At 46.3% G+C, this 20,152-nt stretch overlaps 1 protein-coding gene across 1 annotated transcript in view; it reads left to right on the plus strand.

Moving 5' to 3' along the window:
* Positions 1–20,152, plus strand: part of LOC110201743 (uncharacterized) — a 39,853-nt gene that overhangs the window by 14,311 nt on the left and 5,390 nt on the right. Inside the window, 9 exon segments of the mRNA XM_078151861.1 lie at positions 8,587–8,758; positions 8,840–8,920; positions 10,145–10,253; positions 13,262–13,414; positions 13,512–13,636; positions 13,721–13,788; positions 13,964–14,230; positions 14,601–14,727; positions 14,956–15,051. Of these exon segments, the coding sequence (XP_078007987.1) occupies positions 8,587–8,758; positions 8,840–8,920; positions 10,145–10,253; positions 13,262–13,414; positions 13,512–13,636; positions 13,721–13,788; positions 13,964–14,230; positions 14,601–14,727; positions 14,956–15,051 (1,198 nt within the window).

Genomic DNA, 20,152 nt, shown 5'->3' on the forward strand with positions numbered 1-20,152 from the left:
TTATTCAGCCTTCTGTAGCCAAAAAGAATAAACTTAATCCCTCTTCCATGTGATAGTCATTCAGATACTTGAAAACAGTTATATCCCCTGAGACATTCCCAGGATGAACATGACCCCCACTTACTTCAGTTGATCCTCATGTCATAGACTGAAGGCCAATAACCATCCTGTCTGCCCTCCTTTGAGTGCCATCCACCTTGTCAGTATCATTCTTCAGCAGGTCCCCAGAACTGAACACAATCCACCAGAGGAGGTCTGGTGACAGGACAGTGGGCCTGTCATCGCCCTTTTTCCTGCCCCTCAACAGAGACCAAGATGGTATTAGGTGTTTTGGCTGTCACATCATGCTGATTCATTGGTCACTGCTGATTCTTATTGAACTTACATTTCACTTCAAACCCCCTGACTGTTTTCAGACCAAGTGCCTCATAGCTCAGGGGTTCTTAACCTGTAGTCTGTGACTTAACTTAAAAAAATTTTATACACACACACACACGGATTGTATTTCAATGTAGTAGGTTTACTTTGCTTTCCTATGTTTTATTATTTTTTAAATAATTTCATAAAAACTTGGTTTTTATGAACTCCTGAGAAAGGTTTTGTAGGGTTCCCTGGATGCCAAAGGGGTCCGTGACACATGCTCTAGCTGCATGTCCCACATTTTTTACCTTTCAGGTTGATTAGCACACTTTGATATAATTCAAGGAGCCACTTTGTTCCAGTTAAGGAGGATGATTAATAGCAGGCCTCTTAAGTGCCTACTTTGTTCTAGGTGTTGTTCTGTGTTTTGGGGATACAGACACAAAAATGCAACAATCCCTGCTTATGAGGTTCTTACAGTCTATAATTTATATGCAGTATCTACATAGATAAATAGGAAATAGGTATCAAATAATAACTTCCAGGTCATGTGACCAGTGGTATGGAGGGCTGGATATTTTCAACAGTTCATATTAACTCTTCCCAGGGCCTTCCTTGGGGCTCCTAAGGCCTTTCTGGAATCAGACCTGCCCCCAAATTGTTAGCTCCTCCCTGTTGTGTTGGGCCCTCCTGGGCCTTATGGAACATAGCATCACTAACTATGAGGTTGGACCTCAGAGAAGGGCCTTGAACAGTCTAAACACCTTCCTTCCTCAACTTTTATGTTCCCCTATCTCAGAGTTAAAACATATCTAACATAAACAAAAGGGAAAATGTATATTTGAATAAGCCATTGGAGAATTTAGAGCTGAAAGATTTCTAGCACCTTCTAAACAGGACCGTGAAAGAATGCACGTTTCTTGTCCTCCCATGGCACTTTTACAAAAATGGATTTTATATTGAATCCTGCAGCATCAAGTAAAGGAGCTTGTGGGGGAGGTGGTGATATGGCCAGACCTGTGCTTCTGGAAGATTGGTTAGACAATTGAGCAGACGATGGACCAGGCTAGGGAGAGATGGGATGGGAAAAACCAACCAGGAGCTATGGCAATTGTCTGGGCATGAGGTGGTGAGGACTGGTACCAGAGTGGGGGAAGTGTCAGAGGAGAAAAGGGGGCATTTACAAGAAATTTTATGAAGATAAAATTGACAGGACTTGGCAACAGATTGGATAAGGCAGGATGAGAGTGAGGAGTTGAAGATGACATCTGCATTGTGAGCCTGGGTGACTGGGAGGGGAGTGGTGCCCCTCCTTGTAAGAAAGAATTTCAGAATGGGGGGAGTTTGGGGGGAAACACGCCCATGACTGAAGACTGGCTAAACAAGTGGTTGCACAGAAGTGTAATGCACCATTACTGAGCTGTGAGAAGCAGTGTAATGAATGCAGAGAGAAAAAGGGAAGGAAAAGCCAGGAAAACAATGAGTACAAGAATGTAAACAGAAAGCAGAACAAAATAATTGAAGCTCATGCAAAATTATGACTAAAGTAGTCCCCACCCAAAAGTGTTGTACCGAGAAATCAGCGAGCAAGACCCAGATGTAATTTAAAATGTGGATTTATTAGCGCTTGGCTGCAAGGGGTATGCATACCCAAGTCAAGCAGCCCCGATCAGGGGTCGAGCTAGGGTTTATATGGAAAAGAGCATGGGAAAGAAATGCCAGGAACACTGATGAGGTAATCCAAAGGTGCAGGTGTCTTTGAGGGTATGGATGGGAAAGTACAGGGAGTATACCAGACAGGGAGGGAGATGACAAAGGTATGGATCTTTGGAGTCTGGCAGGAGGAAGAGTCCTTGGGCTGACCAAGGACACCCCCAACTTCTGTCTTGATGAGAGAATGCTCTGCAACAAGGGAAAGCTTTCTACAAGACCAGAACTTACTAAGGAATTGGGAGGCTTTCAGAGACATGATCTGAGGGCTGGGGCCTGTGCAGCCCAGCTCTGTAGCTGTACCAAGAAGAGAGATAAAGGTCATGCTGAGGCCCACGCATGAATAACTGCTAGGCACAGTGTCCTTGGGCTGGGGGGTGGTTGTTTCTGAGACTAGGGAGAAATTGGGGCACAAGTACAAGCACAAGCACCCAAGCACCCCATCATTACAGGTCAGAGATCACACTAACCAGACCAGGTGTCCTGGTCTCTGGTATAAACATAATTATCTAAAGCAATTATATTGCAAGCTTTCTTATCCATTTGCGTTGGAGGTATGGGCTGTGCTGAGCTATGCAAGAGTACATTTCGCTATTGTTTAGATTTAGGAGGAAAGAGGTCTGGGGCAAGATTAAGCACCAATTTTTGCTTTCCATGGCTTAAAGGGCCCTACTACCTAAATGGCAAAATAATGTTCTGCATTTCAAAAGTATGAGAAGACATGTGCCCCTTCTTTGCAGAAGCAGAGGGCCCTAGCTGTTGCTACTTAGAACATCAGACTTTTTGGGTAATATTGGTTAGTTTTGGGGCAGCTAGGTGGCATAGTGGCTAGAGCACCAGCCTTGGAGTCAGGAGGACCTGAGTTCAAATCCAGGCTCAGACACATAAGACTTACTAGCTGTGTGACTCTGGGCAAGCCACTTAACTCCAAATGCCATACACACAAAGAAAGAAATATTGGTTAGCTTTACAGAACTTCTATTTTCTTCCCCTTTCAAAAACTTAAGAGGAATGGCTTCAAACAGGTTGGGGAGAGGGCTACAGTGGAAAATGTAAGTGATTTAAAAACAAAATAAATTGAAGCAGCGAGGTGGTTCAGGGGTTAGAGCTCTGGCCTTGGAGTCAGGAGGACCTGAGTTCAAATCCAGCCTCAGACACTTGGCACTTACTAGCTGTGTGACCCTGGGCAAGTCATTTAACCCCAACTGTAAAAACAAAACAAAATGCATAGAAAAATACATATTTTAGAAGCAATGCATTAAGATATTACCTATTGACATTTATTCACGAACTCAAATGGATCTGTGATCTAATCCATTCATGAGTTCCCTCCAACAATGAAGATTTCAACTCATCTATTCTAGCCCATCTTGTGTGGCTCCTGTTCATGTCATCTAAAAATCTCATAAAGGGGGCCAGAGGTGTGCTGGTAAATGTTTAACAACCATCTCTCAAAATTAACAAAAACCACCCTAAAATCCCACAGACTATGGCACAGCACACTTTAAAGTTTAATTTGCATTATTAATAATTGCTCTATCACATTTAGTTTAGGCAGTCCACAAAACAATAAGTCAAGCCCTGTTTTAAAGTGTTTGCCAATTTCCAAAATGCAAATGCTCAAACTGAAAGTTTAACAATCAGCTCTAACAACACCAGTCTCAGCTGGCTCTAACACACATCTGTAGGGTCCCCACCCAGCCTGCTGGAGTACTGCTGTGTTTTCTGCCAACATGACCAGGGCACCAGTGGGGCCCTTTAGCTGTCTGCCTCATTCCTTGCTCTTACCATGTGACCAGCCCTTCTATTTTTCCTTGCACACGACTCTGATACGTTACTCCTGCTCTTCAAAATCCCCAATTGGATACATGGTACATCCTGTCCACATCTGCCATGTGCCTCTCCAGTATCATCTGTGAACTCATTTTTAGTTTGTCCCAGACAGAAGTTCAATCCAATTCAGGAGCAAGTCAATACATCATCCCATGATGTCATTGGTCCTCTTTGACACTGAAGGATAAACAATGGTGACAAGTGTTCCACGTGTAGCTGCCACGTAACAGTATCAGTAAAATATTGGGGGGGACCCAGTAGAGGTCATTGTAAAGGCAGTTTAGGGCACTTTTCACCACCCCCCGGGGCCCTTTCCCCCACCCAAGAGAAATGGACAGAATTGATTTTCTTTTTTTTTTTTACACTTTTACTTTTACTCTGCATTAGTAACATTTTTTTCATCACTTTCTTAACTTTCATAACTTCATTGCTTTCAACACTCAACAAAACAATAAGGCTCTGATTTGCAGTTTGCTAGTTTCTTTTTTTATTTTAAAATTTATTTTAAACAATACAAAATGAGAAAAGAAAAACATTGTCATGTAAACAGCAGAACATAAGAGAGGATTCAGTATAAAACAATACATTTCCATTTCAGGAAAGCCTGTATGATAAATGCTACATATTGTTTTCAAAGTTGTCCAGCTGTTCTTTGCTTCCCTGTAGGTTTTCTTTTGTTCTCTGCTGTGCACTTTTTACTTTATTTTCCACCCATCTCCCCCACCCTCCCTAAAGAAGACTACAGTTAAGTGTGGAGATATACACACACACACACACACACACACACACACACACACATATATATATCTACACACACACATAAATATATAGATATAGATATCTATAAATATATACATAAATACACTCGTAAGCACATATGTAAAACCATACTATGCTTATTTTTACTTGTAATTTGTTTCTTTAAAGGTGGATAGCATCTTCCTTCATAAGTCCAAGTCTTTCTGTGTTATTCTAGATCACCCAGCTCATCATTTCCTACACCATGGCAATATTCCAACCCAGTCACATCCTATCTGACAGACTGTCTATGAAAGTGTCTGTCCCACCCCCAGCCCCGGCCTCCACCAATTGTTTGCATTATTTCTATTCTTGGCTGCATAGATTTTATTTTTACAAGAAATGTTAAGTTCAAAGTAATCAAAATTATCCATTTTACACTTCGACAATGCTCTCACCTTATAGTACAGTTGAAGGTCTGATACTACTGAATCTGCTTCTTTTACATCTTTTCCCCCTGGTTTCTTTGAAGTTCCTAAACTTTTGTTCTTCCAAAAACTTTGTTATTATTTTTTCTTACTCAGTAAGATAATTTTTAGTAATTTAATTGGGATGGCATGAAATAAATAGATTTGGTAGAAATGTCATTTGTTATTATATTTGCTTTATCTACTTGTGAACAATAAATATTATTTAAATTATTTAGATCTGATTTTATTTGTATAAGTGTTTAATGTTTATGTTAATATAGTTCCTGTGTCTGTTTTGACAGGACCACTCGCAGGTATTTTATGCTGTCTAGTTATTATAAATGGTCTGAAACAATATTGAATAATATTGCTGACACACAGTGTAATTTCCCTATTTTTCTCTTTTGATTAAATCTATTTTAGCTTTAACTTTGTGTGAGATCATGATTACCACCCCTCCTTTTTTTTACATAATACATTCTACTCCTGCTCTTTATTTTATCTTTGTGTGTATCTTGCATCTTCATAGCAATTCCTGAAAGCAACATATTGTGAATTCAAAATTTTAATGTCATCACTTTTCATTTTGCGGGTAAACTCATCCTGTTCATATTCTAAGCTACAATTATTTGTTGTGTATTTTCTGACTTCCTGTTTTTCCTCACTATCCTTCTTTACCTATCCCTCTTCACTTATCTGCTTCTATTCACTACCTTACTCTCCTGTTCCTTAACCTACCCACACCTCTAAGGGTCCCTCCTTTATCCTCTCCCCCTTATCCCTTTGCCCTCTTATTTCTTTCTGAATTTAGGAGACTTTTATACCCTTCTAGATATATATGTTTGTTCCCTCTTTGACCCATTCCCAATGAGAATAAGGTTCCAGAACTACCCACCTTCCCCTACTAGCTTCTTCTGTATCAGTTTTTCCTTTTATGCCTCGTTTGTATGATATAATTACTCCTTTTTTATCTCTCCATACAGTTTTAGTTTTTAGAATCACCCCGTCATACTCAGCTCAGCCTAAGCCTTTATTTCAAACTACCCAAATAATGATGACAGTCATTGATAATATTTTCACAAATAAGAACTAAACAATTTGATCTTATTGAGTCTCTTATAATTGGTCATTAATGCTTACTTTATATTTCTCCTAGATGTTACATGTCAAATTTTCCCTTATGTTCTGCTGTTTTTGTCCCAAATATGTGAAATTTTTCAGTTTCTTCAGATGTAAATTTTTATTTTCATTCAGGATTATACTTAGCTTTGCTGGGTAAGTTACCCTGGTCATAACCCTAGCTCTTTTGCTGTGAAATATAGTATTCTAGGGGCAGCTAGGTGGTGCAGTGGATAGAGCACCAGCCTTGAAGTCAGGAGGACCTGAGTTCAAATCCGACCTCAGATCAAACACTTGACACTTACTAGCAGTCTGACCCTGGGCAAGTCACTTGACCCCAGTTGCCAAATATATATATTTATATCTCAATATCGTATTCTAAGACCTACTACAGTCCTTCAACATAGTTGCTGCTAGGTCTTGTATAATCTTTACTGTAGCTCCATGATATTTAAATTGGTTTTTTTTTCTCTCGTTGTTTCCAATATTTTCTCCTCAACCTGGGAGCTTTGAGACTTGGCTAGGACATACCTATTTGTTTTCTCCTGGGATCTCTTTCAGGTGGTGATCAGTGGATTTTTTTTTTCTATTTCTGCTTTGCTTTCTTGTTCTAGAGCTTCAGGGCAATTTTCCTTGATAATTTCTTGTAAGATTGTATCAAGATTGTTTTTTTTTAAATTATAAGTGACCATTCTTTATATTATTTCCCCTTGATCTCTCCAGATCACTTGTTTTTCTGATGAGATATTTCATGTTCTCTTCTATTTTTTCATTCTTTTGATTTTGTTTTATTATTTCTTGGTGTCTTAGAATGTCATTAGCTTCCCCTTGCCCAATTCTACTTTTTCAAGGAATTATTTTCTTCCTAAAGTTTTTGGCTCTCTATTTCAAGTTGGTTGGCTTTCTTTTCATAATTTCCTTGGATTGCTCTTATTTTTTTCTCTAGTTTTTCCTCAATCTCTCTTATTTGATTTTTAAGTTCTTTTTTAAGTTCTTTCAGAAACACTTTTTGTGCTTGGGATCATTTGACATTCCTCATTGAAAAAGAAGTGGTGGGGCAGCCAGGTGGCACAGGAGGCAGGAGGACCTGAGTTTAAATCCAACCTCAGACACATAGCACTCACCAGCTATGTGACTCTGGGCAAGTCACTTAACCCCCATTGCCTCATCAAAAAAAAAAAGTGGCTTTTTTAGCTCCATTATCTTCTTCTGAATGTGAACCCAGATCTTCTCTGGCCCACAGTAGCTATGTATGGTTGAGTTCTTCCTCTTTGCTTACTCATTTTGTTTTTAGCAGCTGTTACTGTAATCAAGCTCTAGTCCTGAGGTATGGGGAATGATGTCCCAAGCTTCAGGCCAGTCTTACTGCTGTTTTCTGAGGTGCATCCCCGGGCTCTCCTCTCCACTCCTGAGCCAGGGCCAGGACCCCTAGCCATGCCATCCTGCAATGATCTAGCTCCCTGTGGACCCTCTGGTGGCTGCAAAATACAGCTGTCCTTTCTGCCCTGAAACTGAAACTAGGGACTGCCTTCCTGCAAGTGCCCACAGCAGGCAGATTCCTCTGCTTTGCACTCACCAGGTGTGTGCTAGCTCCTTCTCCCCTGCAATAGTGGCCCAGCCCAGGTCAGCACACTGGGGGCTGGCTCAGGGCATGGACCTCTTTTTGAGGTCTCTACTCCCCTCTGCCTCAAGGCAAATCTAGCTGTCTACTTGGGATGATGAGAGTATGTCATGGAAGTTTCCAATTTTAGGGATTCTTAACCTTTTTGCATGTCATGGAGCCCTTTGGTGTCAGTCTGGTGAAGCCTATGGACTCCTCAGAATAATGCTTCAAATGCATACATAACCAGCTTTGTGCATGCCCTGTCACCTAAGATGAACAGGGCTAGGGTCATAAGGCAGAGGGAAAGATGGAATTGTAGTAACTTGTGGCAAGACGTGGCTGACTGCCAGGACCCTGGGAGTGACAGCTCTTCCCAGCTTGGGAGAAGAGTAAGAGGCAGGAGATCAGGAGTGGAGGGCAGGGGGTTTATATACAGCAGGACAAAAAAGAGGAGAGGGCAGCACGGTCAGGGCCAACAACACCTACACTTCTCTTCTTCCAGCTCAGAGATGACCCCTCAATGGAGAGGTCTGTGGATGCAGCACTCAGTCTGATAGAAGGGGTGCTGACAGGAAACAGACAAGAGCACAGGGGCCCCCTGACCCCAGCACAGGGATGTCATTTTGGTCTTCTTCGAGAACTAAGGCAGACAACCAATGCCTCTCCTCTACACGTGGTGGGCTTCTGTTCTGGCAAAGAATATACTTGAGGGATTTAGTGACATTCCTCGTAAACACCTGTGGTTGGCCCCAGACCTTCTATGTCCTGGTGTATCTTTGCAGCCTGAGAGTCACACAGGAAGAGTGCCTTCCTGGCTCAGGGGTGGGAATCCCTCCAAGCCATTATGAGAGTGATAAAAGGATGACAAACCCTTCGTCTTTAGTGTGCACTCCAGACCTTCTCCGCCAGAAACCCCTTCATGCTGGTAGCTCACCCCATCCCTGGGCCTCACACAAGCACCTTCTGGCCCTATGGCTTCCCCCTCTGATTGGATGGCTCCTCCCAGAATTCATTCAAGGAGGGTACCCAGGCCGGCCAGAGCCTCCGGGCTACTCTCTGGACCTCCTCCATCGGGCTCCTGCACTAGGTGCCCCCCCTTAAGTTTCCTGTATGTGTTGGCTTCCCCCATGAGAATGTAAGCTCTTTGAGGGCAGAGACTATTCCTTCTGCTCGCATTACCAGCACTTAGCACAGTGCCTGGCACACAGTACTGTGTAGCAAATGCTTATTGACTGATAAAGAAATTTCAGAGTTCATACATATGGAAGTCAAACATTCATGAGCCATGGGAAGATCAAGGGGGTGGCCATCTCAAGAAGAGTCAAGACGTGATGAGCACGTTTGAGTAAGCAAATAATCTGACCATGCCTCTGGGCATTTTCAAAAGCAGAGGAGTTTATAAGTTACTCAGTCCAGCACCAAAACGGTTAAGTGTTTCCAGGTTCAGGAGCCCCTTGAGGACACGGACCCTTGTGCCTGTGTCCAAGGGCAGCAAGTTGAGGGGAGCGGTACATTAAGCCCAGAAGGGGGTTACGCTCTCCCCCAGGGTCCATAGCATCAGAATAACTAGAAGAGTTTGAGAAAATGTGCAGCCAGGAGCAGGGAGAGACCAGTCGAGGACAAACAGGGACATAGAAAGGTGCAGAAAGACAGCCACAAGAAGAGAAATAGCTTCAAGGCATATAACTCTCTGAACTAAATAAATAGAAAGAACTGAAATGAAAAATGTTGGCTTTGGCCTCAAGAAAGGACCTTCAGGAACCAGTGATTGTGAGTTTACCCACTGGCCACCCATGCTCTTCATGTGTGTTCCCCACCACCATTATATTCTAAGGTGAAGCCCACTCTTCACTGGATTTGTGGGTAATACATCCCAGGCTTTTGGGACTAAATGTCTCATTTCACCTGCTCCTAATATACCACCTTAGCAAGCACCTTTGCTAAAAGCAGCTGATTGAATCTATTAGCCAATAGATCGCCAACTGGAAGAATATTGGTGGGAGTCAAATACCTCCCCCCACCATTCCAGGTCCTTGGAGACCCAGAACTCTGAGGAGAGGGGAGGAGTCAGCAGCCTTCAGCCCCCTGGCTCACCAGCACCAAAGGGGTTCAGGAGCCCTAGAGAGGAGAGGAAGCCCTCACCAGGGACAGGAAACAAACAGCCAGGAGTTCAGGAGTGGGGAAGCAAGTCATCAGCTTCCAGTCTGAGAATCCACATGACAAAGACATGCAGAGATGTCTCTGCCTGCCATTTTCCTCCTGCTAATGGTCTTGCTCTGTTCCATTTAGTTCCTTTCTGTCTCTTTTTCAGATTCCTGGCCCAGGGAACACACGGTCTATGGCTCTGACTGCCGACTGTCTTCTTCCAGGATGAAAAGCGAATGTCGTCCTCACGGGACCAAACTTCTCAGAATTCACATGTAGGCTTCAGAACATTTTCCAGAATTGTTAGAAAAATCTGAAACTAAAATCTAATACAGGAGTGAGTGAAGGAAAGCCTTTATTAAGCGTCTCGAGAGAGAAGCAGGTACCTGGGTGCTGATTCAGTGGTAGAATCAACTTTAAAATAGTAAGATCCATACTCCACCCACCAGGGCTAGGATTGGTCTAGTTCATCTGAGTTACACTCTTCCTGGACAGCCCATCCCACATTCCTCCATGTTCTGTTAACTCCTCCTACTTCATGCGTCTCATGTTCAAAAATGATGGGTGTGTCAGTTCATATTCAATAAGTTTATTAAGCAAGTGCAGTGGAGAAAAGCCTTTGCCCTGTCGAGGCCCGTCCTTGACCCTGATGGGTTGCAACCAGTTTAGCCTCCAGGGCCCTTTCTTAAGGATTTCACTGTTTGCAGAATGCCTGGGGCACTTTCTGATTGGCTGAGGGACTAGCCACAAGATCTTGGAATTTCTTATCCTGCTGTGGAAGCCCAACCCCCTAAAGCCTTTCTTACAAGTCTCAGCCTATGGTAGGGAGAAAAGCATCCAATCCCTTTAGGACACATTTCTCTTCCATGGTTTTGGATTAAACCAAATCTGATTCTAATCCTAAATCCAACGGATTTAATAACGTCTCTCTGCTGATGATTCTCAGATCTCCCAATCCTGCCCCCACCTCTCTTCTGACCTCCAGTCTCACATCTCCAGCTGCCTCTCAGACAGCTCCAACTGGACATCTATCCAGTGCACATCAGAAACTCAACGTGTGCAAAACTAAAGTCGTTCTCTTAGCCCCTAAACTCTCATTGATGCCCTCTCCCCCAGCCACCTTCCCTATTACTGATAGCAGCTAGGGGAAACCACAGTGTATAGAGTGCTGGCCTGGAGTCAGGAAGACCTGAATTCAAATCCAGCTATAGACACTTCCTAGCTGTGTGGACTTGGAAAAGTCACTTAACCTCTGTTTCCTTCAGTTCCCTCATCTGTAAAATGGGTATAATAATATCATCCACCTCACTGAGTTGTTGACAGGATCAAATGAGATAACTGTAAAATACTTAGTACAATGCCTGCCACATTGTAAAGGTCATATAAATGTTAGCTATTGCTATTATTGTTATTTTGTTACCATCTAGAGCAACACCAGGGGCAGATGGGTGGCATAGTGGATGGAGTGCCAGGCCTGGAGTCAGGAAGACTCATCTTTGTGCATTCAAATCTGGCCTCAGACATTTACTAGCTGTATGACCCTGGACAAGTTATTAACCTTGCTTGCCTCAGTTTCTTCATCTGCAAAATGAGCTAGAAAAGGAAGTGGCAAACCACTTCAGTATCTTGCCAAGAAAACCCCAAATGGGGCCACAAAAAGTTGGACAGGACTGAAATGACTGAAAACAACAAGAATGCACCCCCATCTTCCCAGTGCCTCAGGGTTCAACCTATGAGTCATCCTAGACTCCTCACTCTCTCTAGCCTTCCTCGTACATCTGTTGCCAAGGCCTGTCCATTTCACTTCTGCAGCATCTCTGGTCCATTTCACCTCTGCAGCACCTCTGGTCCATTTCACCTCTGCAGCATCTCTGGTCCATTTCACCTCAGCTGCACCTCTGATCCATTTCACCTCTGCACCATCTCTGGACCATTTCACCTCTGCAGCATCTCTGGTCCATTTCACCTCTGCAGCATCTCTGGTCCATTTCACCTCTGCAGCATCTCTGGTCCATTTCACCTCTGCACCATCTCTGGACCATTTCACCTCTGCAGCACCTCTGGTCCATTTCACCTCAGCTGCACCTTTGGTCCATCTCACCTCTGCAGCATCTCTCCAATATTCCCCCTGTCTGACACTTCCCACCCTGGTGCAGACCTTCATCACCTCACACCTGGACTACTGCAATAAATAACCTCCTTGGGGGTGGGGTTGGGGGGGGTCTGCCTGCCTCAGTCTCTCCCCTTCCAGTCCATTTTCTTTTCAGTCACTACAGTGATTTTCCTAAAGCACATGGCCGACATCCCCCACCCCTAACTCAATAAACTCCAATGGCTTTCTGTCTCCTCCAGGATCAAATGCAAAATGATTTCTTTGTCATTCAAAGCCTTTCATAACTTGCGTTCCCTTTCAAATCCTTTTACACCTTACTCCCTTCTACAACTTCTTCAAACATTTGCCTTCTTGACGTTCCACCAACAAGGCACTCCATCATCAGACTCTGAGCATTTTGTCTGGCTATTCCTCATGCCTGGAAGAAGCAGACATGAGAGGAGCCAGCAGTCTCTATCATGTCCCAAACCTCAGCTTGATACGCTGGAGACTTCATCTGGGACTCTCTCTCGGATGAGCTCTCTCCAACGGGAGAGCTTCTTCACTCTGCAGAGCCTGGCATATATTCTCCTATGTATCCTTTCTCTGACTTCTAGTTTGTTATGGACTTGGATATTTTTCTTTTTGCTACTTCCTATGTGTATTGGCATTTGGTGCGGTGAGAGTTACGCCTTGAATATAAAGCTTGGGGAGCTGCTCCTCCAATGAATGAAACAATGACCAGAAGCTAGATTGAACCTGATTACTCCACCCCCAGACTAATGTCTAAGGGTCAAGCTTCTGGCTCCGACCTCCTGCCCGGCCTCCCGGCAGACAAGGGCTGGGTAAGAGGCTGGATATTCCTATTCCACCTCCCTCTGAACCACCAATGATACCCCAATGCTTCATGGAGGGGGTGGGGAAGAGGAAGGACAGTCTTTGCTACAAGCCTAACACAGCCTGCAATCCAGAAGTTCTAGAGGGACTCAACTACACGCTTTGACTCTGAATAGCCCAAGTTACAGAAAGAGACGAGCTCCAGAACAGCAACTGCCCACTTAAACGCACAATTCTCTCAGGACACGCTCGGGGCCTGCAAACTACATTTCCCAGAAGGGAGAACGCAGAAGCTCAGGGCGGGTTTCCGGGAAGGTCTCCATGGCAACGGCACTTCCGCCCCCTAACTGGCAGCACCCATCCAGGTCGAGTCCCGCAGCCTCGGTTCTGCTTCAACCTGAGCCGCCGCCATGGCTCGAGCCTTAGAGCTGGCGCCGGGGTAAGTGGAAGCCGGGCCCAGGGCCGGAGCCAAGCGGACGGGGGGAACCGGGTTGGGCCCCGGGCACTGTGCACCTGTTGCCCAGGCCAACAAAGAGGAAAAGTGGGCGTGGTGTGGGGGAGGACTTTAGAGAATCACCGGCCTTGACCGGCGATTGACACCTAGCCCCGCCTTTAGCAGCGTCCTTAGCGACGTCCCTCCGCGAGGAGGAGCACTCATTGGCTGGCCCTTGGGCCCAGGAACCAATCAGCGACTTCGCTGCTTCCCTGCCCCTCCTAATGGGAGTGCAGGTACCTAGCTGGCTTCGCGAAGGGGACAAAGAATAGGCGGGTGCAGGGAGCAGAGACACTGCTGATTGGCTCCCACGGCCTCAGGTCGTCCAATGGGTGCGCTAGAGGACGGAGAGTTCTATGCTACAGACCTCCCAGATGCGGGCTTTTGTGTGAGTCACTGTCTGGCTCCTTCACCTGCAATGGCTCCCCGGTGCCTTAGGGGAGACCCCCCCCCAAGGCCAGCCTCCTTTCTCAGGGCACCCCACACTGCTCCCCCTCTTCCATCCACTATGGCTCCCCAGTGCCTTAGGAGAGACCCCAGCCCCCTCAGCCCCCCAGGGCTAGCCCCCTTTCCCTGGGCATTCCACACTTCCCTGCCTCCCATGGCCACATCCAGCCAGACTGCATGCCCCTCCTTCCTGGCCGCTCTCCACGCCCTCCCCCACATCCTTGGCATCCATAAGCCTGTCCCGGGTCTGCCCGTGGTGCCCCGGGGTGGTGGGCACACGATCCTGGCTTTCTCATGGCTCCCTTTCCATTCTCAGCTCTGAGTCGGCCCCAGAGGAGGAGGGGGACATGGCACCCATGCTCCAGACCACAGGGACCCCCCTGGTGAGTGAGTGACCGCCTGTCTACCCGTGGCCCTTCTCTCGCGGAGCCCGGGGCTTGAGAGCTGCCCCACATTCTGGGGGAGGGGAGGCCCCGTGGTCCCGAGAGGGTCAGGGAAGGTCCCCGGGGAGGTGGGCGGCATAGCCAGGGCGGACCTTCCAGTCTCCGGGCCCTCAGTGGGCCCTCCCTCGCCTGTCCAGGCCCGAGCACGCCGCACTGACCCCAGGCCCCGGGATGGGAGCCTTCTGGGAGGCCAGGCAAGGTGTGCTTTTTGGCCGGCATTTCCCAGGTGAAATGACTACGGTTCAGTGGAGTGAGCTCTTGGGGGCAGAAGAAAGGGTTCTCCAGCTCAGCACACTCTTTGGTGTTTCAGAAACCGGTGACGTTCAGAGACGTGGCCGTGACCTTTAGCCCGGAGGAGTGGGGGCACCTGGGGCCCTCTCAGAAGGAGCTGTACCGCCAAGTGATGCTGGAGAACTATGGGAACCTGGTGTGCCTGGGTGAGGACCCCCGCTGCTCCTTGGCAGGGCCGGCCACAGGGAGGGCACGGGTCGCCGGGAGATGGGACCTTCCTCGGAGCCCTGGTGCGGGGGCCTCCCCGTGGCGCACCCCCCTGCGGCGTCTCCCCTGAAGTCCCAGCCCAGGCCCCGCACCCTGCAAGGCTCTGGGCCCATCTCCCCTCCAGTGGGGCGTGTCTCTGAGCTCCCCTTCCCCATTTCCCCGAGCAGGACTTGCCCTTTCCAAGCCTGACGTGATTGAGCAGCTGGAGCGAGGGGAAGCCCCTTGGAGGCCAGAGGCAGATGTCCCAGGAGGCAGCCACGCAGGTGAGTGGGGCGCCCCGGGCAGGGGAGACCCCCTCAACTGTCCTTCCCACAACCAGCTGGTTCCCTCTCCTGCAGCCCCATGCCTTGGACACTGGGCCGGCACTGAGTCCTGTTCTGGCATCGTTGCTCATTTCACTTGCATGCCTCTGATTGCTCCAAACTTGAATGGGGTAGCCTGCGGTCTTAGATCCTTTCAGCTTCTTTTCCCAAGAACTACCCATTCCCCGCCATTTTAAAATGAAGATTTGCGGGCTCTCAGCTGTAGAAGGATGTTCTGAATCACTCACAGAAAGACAGATTAAGACAAGTGGCAATTCATGTCTTACCGAGAGTATTTGTAAGGATCCCAGAGACAGATGTAGTCACTTTTGTGAGAACTTTGGGGAGATGAGTCCAGTCAGGCCCAGGCTGTAGCTTAGAACTAGTCCTTCCAACCTAAAAAACCATTTGGCAGACACTTGACACTTACTAGCAGTGCGGCCCTGGGCAAGTCACTTAATCCCAATGGGGCCTCACCAAGAGGGAAAAACAAACAAAAAAAAATTGGAATCCCATGAGAAGGTTCCTCAAGTGCCCATATCCTTTGTACCGGGAGTTGTCGTGCTGGATGTATCCTTGTGGGAGATCAGCCATGCAGGGAGAGGTCCCAGGTCCATCAGAGTGTTAGAAATCCTTCTGGGGCAGCCAAGGATGGAAAACAGATGGGGTGCCCATCCATGGGGGGATGGTGGGAAAAATACTGGGGTGTGAGGTGCCTGTGCCATTGAGCAGTGATGAAGGGGGAGGATGCAGAGGAAGAGAGGAGATTTGTGTGGATTGATACAGAGTAAGTCAGTCACATCCCGAAAATGACTTAGTCGTAGCTTCATCTTCTGGTGCAGATCTCTCTGAACCAAGGCATTGTCTACCTATGTTCAATGAAACTTGGGAACAAAGCTGAGCCTTGAGTTTTAGGGTTGCCAGTAGAACAGCAGAACATGGAATTTCAGGGCACTGGGAGAACCATTCTCTTTGCTCTTCAATTTTATTTTTCATTCTGAACTTGAATCCCCAAAGAGACAGAGTATATTCATGGGCACAGAACCACACAAAAAATGGCTCACATTCCCCATGTGACTTGGAATCCTGCCTGGCATTTCCTTCTGTTCCATTGTGTGCGTTTTTATCGTGTTTCAGGGGCCCTCTCTCTGTCTCTCTCTTTTTTTTGCACCACTAATTCCCACCCTTTCTCCCCCAAACCTTCCCGCCTCTCCAATTAAAAACCAAGAAAAAGGGAGCCCTTCGAACAAACGAGACAGATGTGTGTGAGTCTGTACCTGGATCCAACCGCTCTGTGTCGAGAAGGGAGTAACAGCCTTCATTCTGCATCCCTGTGGATGGTCATCGCCTTGGCCCACTGAGTGTCCAGGACTCCCTCATTTTCAGGCACAGGAACATTCACTGCATGGTGACAGTCTGTCACACTCACACCCCCAGTCGGGGGAGGCCTGCTGCATTTCTGATTCCTGCTGCTGGAAGTATTCTTGTAGATAGGGGTCCTTCCCCATTCAGTCTGGGGGCAAAATTACTGAGTCAGGGGGTTTAGGTTTAAACGAGTCTTCAGTCCAGCAAGAATCATCTTCCTTTTCTCATCTTGGGCAGTCCGGTGGGCGTGAGGTGACACCCCAAACTTGTTTAATGTGCATTTCCTTTAATGTGGTTACTTGAGTAGATTATTTAATAGTTATTTTCCTATGGTTTTTGATAGTTTGGGTTTCTCCACTTGAGCACTGCCCATTCACATCATTTGACCATTTATCATCTCAGGAATGGCCCTGCTTCTCTATTTGAACGTTTCCTCTATATGTAGGATATCAGACCTTAATCAGAGAGACTAGTAAAGATTTCTGTTTCTAGTTCACTGTTTTTCTTACAATTTTACCCACGTTGATTTTGTTTGTCCATGAGCTTTTCAATCTTATATGATCCAAATTGTCCATTTTGTCTTCTGTGTTCTTTTCTGTCCTCTATTTGGTCAAGAATGCTTCCCTCATCTGTGGTGGCAAAAACTCCCTTCCTGTCCCCCTGATTTGTTTGCAGTGTGTCCTCTCCTATTGAAGCCATAAATCTCCTGGGAATTAGTTGTGGTATGTAGTGTGAACTCCTGCCAGACTCCTTTCTGTTCCTCCTAGCCGCATCTGGTGAAGAGTGAGCCCTACCCAAGGGATTTATCAGGCTGTGCGAGTGTGTTCATCTGTCTCTGTTTTAACCAATACTAAAGGAATTTAGTGAAGACCACTGTATTTTAATTTGAGATCTGGCACTGCTGTCCCTCTCAACTTCCCCTTTTTTGGGGATTCTTGATATTTTATTCATCTAGAGGAATTTATCATCTTTTCAGTTGTGTAATAGCAGCCTTTGGTCATTTGAATGGTATGAAATCTGAATGAGTAAATTAACATATATGGTACAGTCCTTCTTATTATATTGGCACAGCCTAGCCAAGGGCACAAATATTTCTATAGTTTTCTTTAGATCCGTCTTTATTTTTGTAGAGTGTTTTGTAGTCAGTAAGTCGGTCAGTAAGCATGTATCAAAGAGCCTGCTATGTGCCAAGCACTGTGCTAAGTGCTGGGGAACTCGGAAGGGCAAAGGCCCATCCCTGCTCCCAAGGAGTTCCCAGTGTGATGGGGAGACAAGCCGTGTACCAGATAATAATGAGTAGAGGGGAGATCACAAAGGCTTCTTGTGGGAGGTGCGAGGTTGGCTGGAACTTGAAGGAAGCCAGGGGTGCCAGGATGGGGAGAGAAGGAGGGAGAATGGCTGGACAGACAGAACGCCCAGGGTCCCACTCAAGGGCCATCCAGGAGGCCAGGGTCACCAGAAGAGGGGAAAGGCCCTGACCGCCGGGGATCATCTGTTTGAGCTGCAGATTTCTGAATGGAGGTTTGACAGAGGCTGGAGGCAGGTAGAGAGTGCACAGGCTGTGGTAGTGGGGTGAGTGTAAGGTAACAAAGGCCTGCATCACTCACAGTGCCGGCTACTTCAGAAGAGAGGAAGAGTCACATGTGCAAGAGGTTAGGAAGATAAAATCAGCCATCCTTGGCAATTGGTTGGATAGAGTGGAGTGAATGAGATTGAGGAGGTGAGGATGGCACCTTGGGTGGGCCTGGCTGAATGGGAGGATGGTGGTGCCCTCAACAGTAACAGGGACGTTTGGGAGGGGGGCGTCTGGCGGCAGGGCCATGAGCTGCATTTCAGACGTCTGTAGAGCATCCAGTTTGAGAGGGCCAAGGAGAGCTGGAGATGTGAGCCTGGAGGCCAGGTTAGGGCTGGATAAGTAGATTCTGAGAATCCTTAGCAGAGATAATAATTGTGACTGGGGGGCTGATGGAATCACCACGTGAAATAGTATGGAAGGAGAAAAGTGGGCAGAGCCTGGGGAATCTATGGTTAGTGGGTGGGACCTTCGTGGAGATCTAGAAGGAGGGAGCGGGCAGGGAGAAGGACAAGGGTACCAGCAGGCTCAGGGAAATGCAGGGAATGACAGTGTCAGAGGCTGCCTAAGGACATGCTGAATGAGGATGGAAAAACAGGCCATTAGATTGGCAGTTAAGAGAGCCTTGGTAGCTTTGGAGAGAGCAGATCAGTGCAATGATGACATTGGAAGCCAGACTGTAGGAAGTTAAAAAGAAAGAAAGTGGAGGGACTTGTAGATATCCTTAACAAGGGGTTTAGCCTCACAAGGGAGGGGGCAGAAGGGAGGTGTCTTTTTTTGTTTTTAATGATACTTTGCTATTTTCCCAATTACACATAAACATTTTTAACATTTTAAAAAAAATTTTGAGTTCCATGGGGCAGCTAGGTGGTACAGTGGCTAGAGCACCGGCCCTGAATTCAGGAGTACCCGAGTTCAAATCCAGCCTCAGACACATAAAACTAGCTGTGTGACCCTGGGCAAGTCACTTAACCCCATTGCCTAGCAAAAAAACCCCAAAAAACCAAACAAACAAATAAAATAAAATAAAATAAAATTTTGAGTTCCAAGTTCTCTCTCTCCCTTCTTTCCTTCCCTCACCCTGAGACAGTAAGAAATTTGATACAGGTTATACATGTGCAATCTTGCAAAACACCTTACATATTAGTCATGTTGTAAAACTACCCTTCCCAAATAAAAAAACCCATGGAAAAAATTAAGGGAAAAATATTATGTTTCGATCTTCATTCAGACTCCATCAGTTATTTCTCTGGATGTGCATAGCATTTCCCATCCTGAGACCTTTGAAATTGTCGTGAATAATTGCATTACTGAGGAGAACTAAGTCATTAACGGGTGACCATACAGTGTTCCTGTTCCTGTATACAGTGTTCTCTTGGTTCTGCCCATTTCGCTCAGCATCAGTTCATGTAAGTCTTTCCAGGCCTTTCTGAAATTGTCCTACTTGTCATTTCTTACAGCACAATCGTGTTCCATTACATTCATGTACCACAACGTATTCAGCCATTCCCCACTTGATGGGCCTTTGAGAGGGGAGATACCTAATGTGGATGGATGTTTCAAGGGATGGGTTTTTAGAATGAGAGAAACATGTGCATGTGTGAAGGCAACAATGCAGTGACCATTAGACAAGGACAGAACTGAAGATATGAGAGAGGATGGGGATGGGGAGGCAGTCGCCTTGTTTCCCTAGCATCGTGGAATGGTGTCTGTCCTCTTCCTGTGGAAGGCAGAGAAGTCTGCTTCACAGTCACGGGGAACAAGGGGGCTTCTGGGACTGCCAGTGTCTGCCCACGTCCTGGCATTTCTACGGCTTTTTAGATAGGCCACTGACTGGTTGACTTTTTCCATCTTTTCCTGCTGAAAGTTGTAATGAGTTTATAGAGCAGATGGTTTAGATTTTTTTTTTATGTCCTCCTACCTTGCCAGAGTTATTGTTCCAGTTCATTTTGGGTTGAATTCATAGGTTCTCTAAAGAGACCATCAGAAGGTCTCATCTTTGCCCATGCCCTGAGTGTAGCTGGCTTTTTCAAGGGTCACAGAGGGCAGATGAGGTAGAGGGTGATGGTTGTGATGAGAGAATCAGGTGAGTTTTTTGCTTGAGAGGGGGGAGACATACGAGCA

Source organism: Phascolarctos cinereus, unplaced genomic scaffold, assembly GCF_003287225.1.
Source record: "Phascolarctos cinereus isolate Bilbo 61053 unplaced genomic scaffold, phaCin_HiC Scaffold_4;HRSCAF=312, whole genome shotgun sequence".
Taxonomy (NCBI): domain Eukaryota; kingdom Metazoa; phylum Chordata; class Mammalia; order Diprotodontia; family Phascolarctidae; genus Phascolarctos; species Phascolarctos cinereus.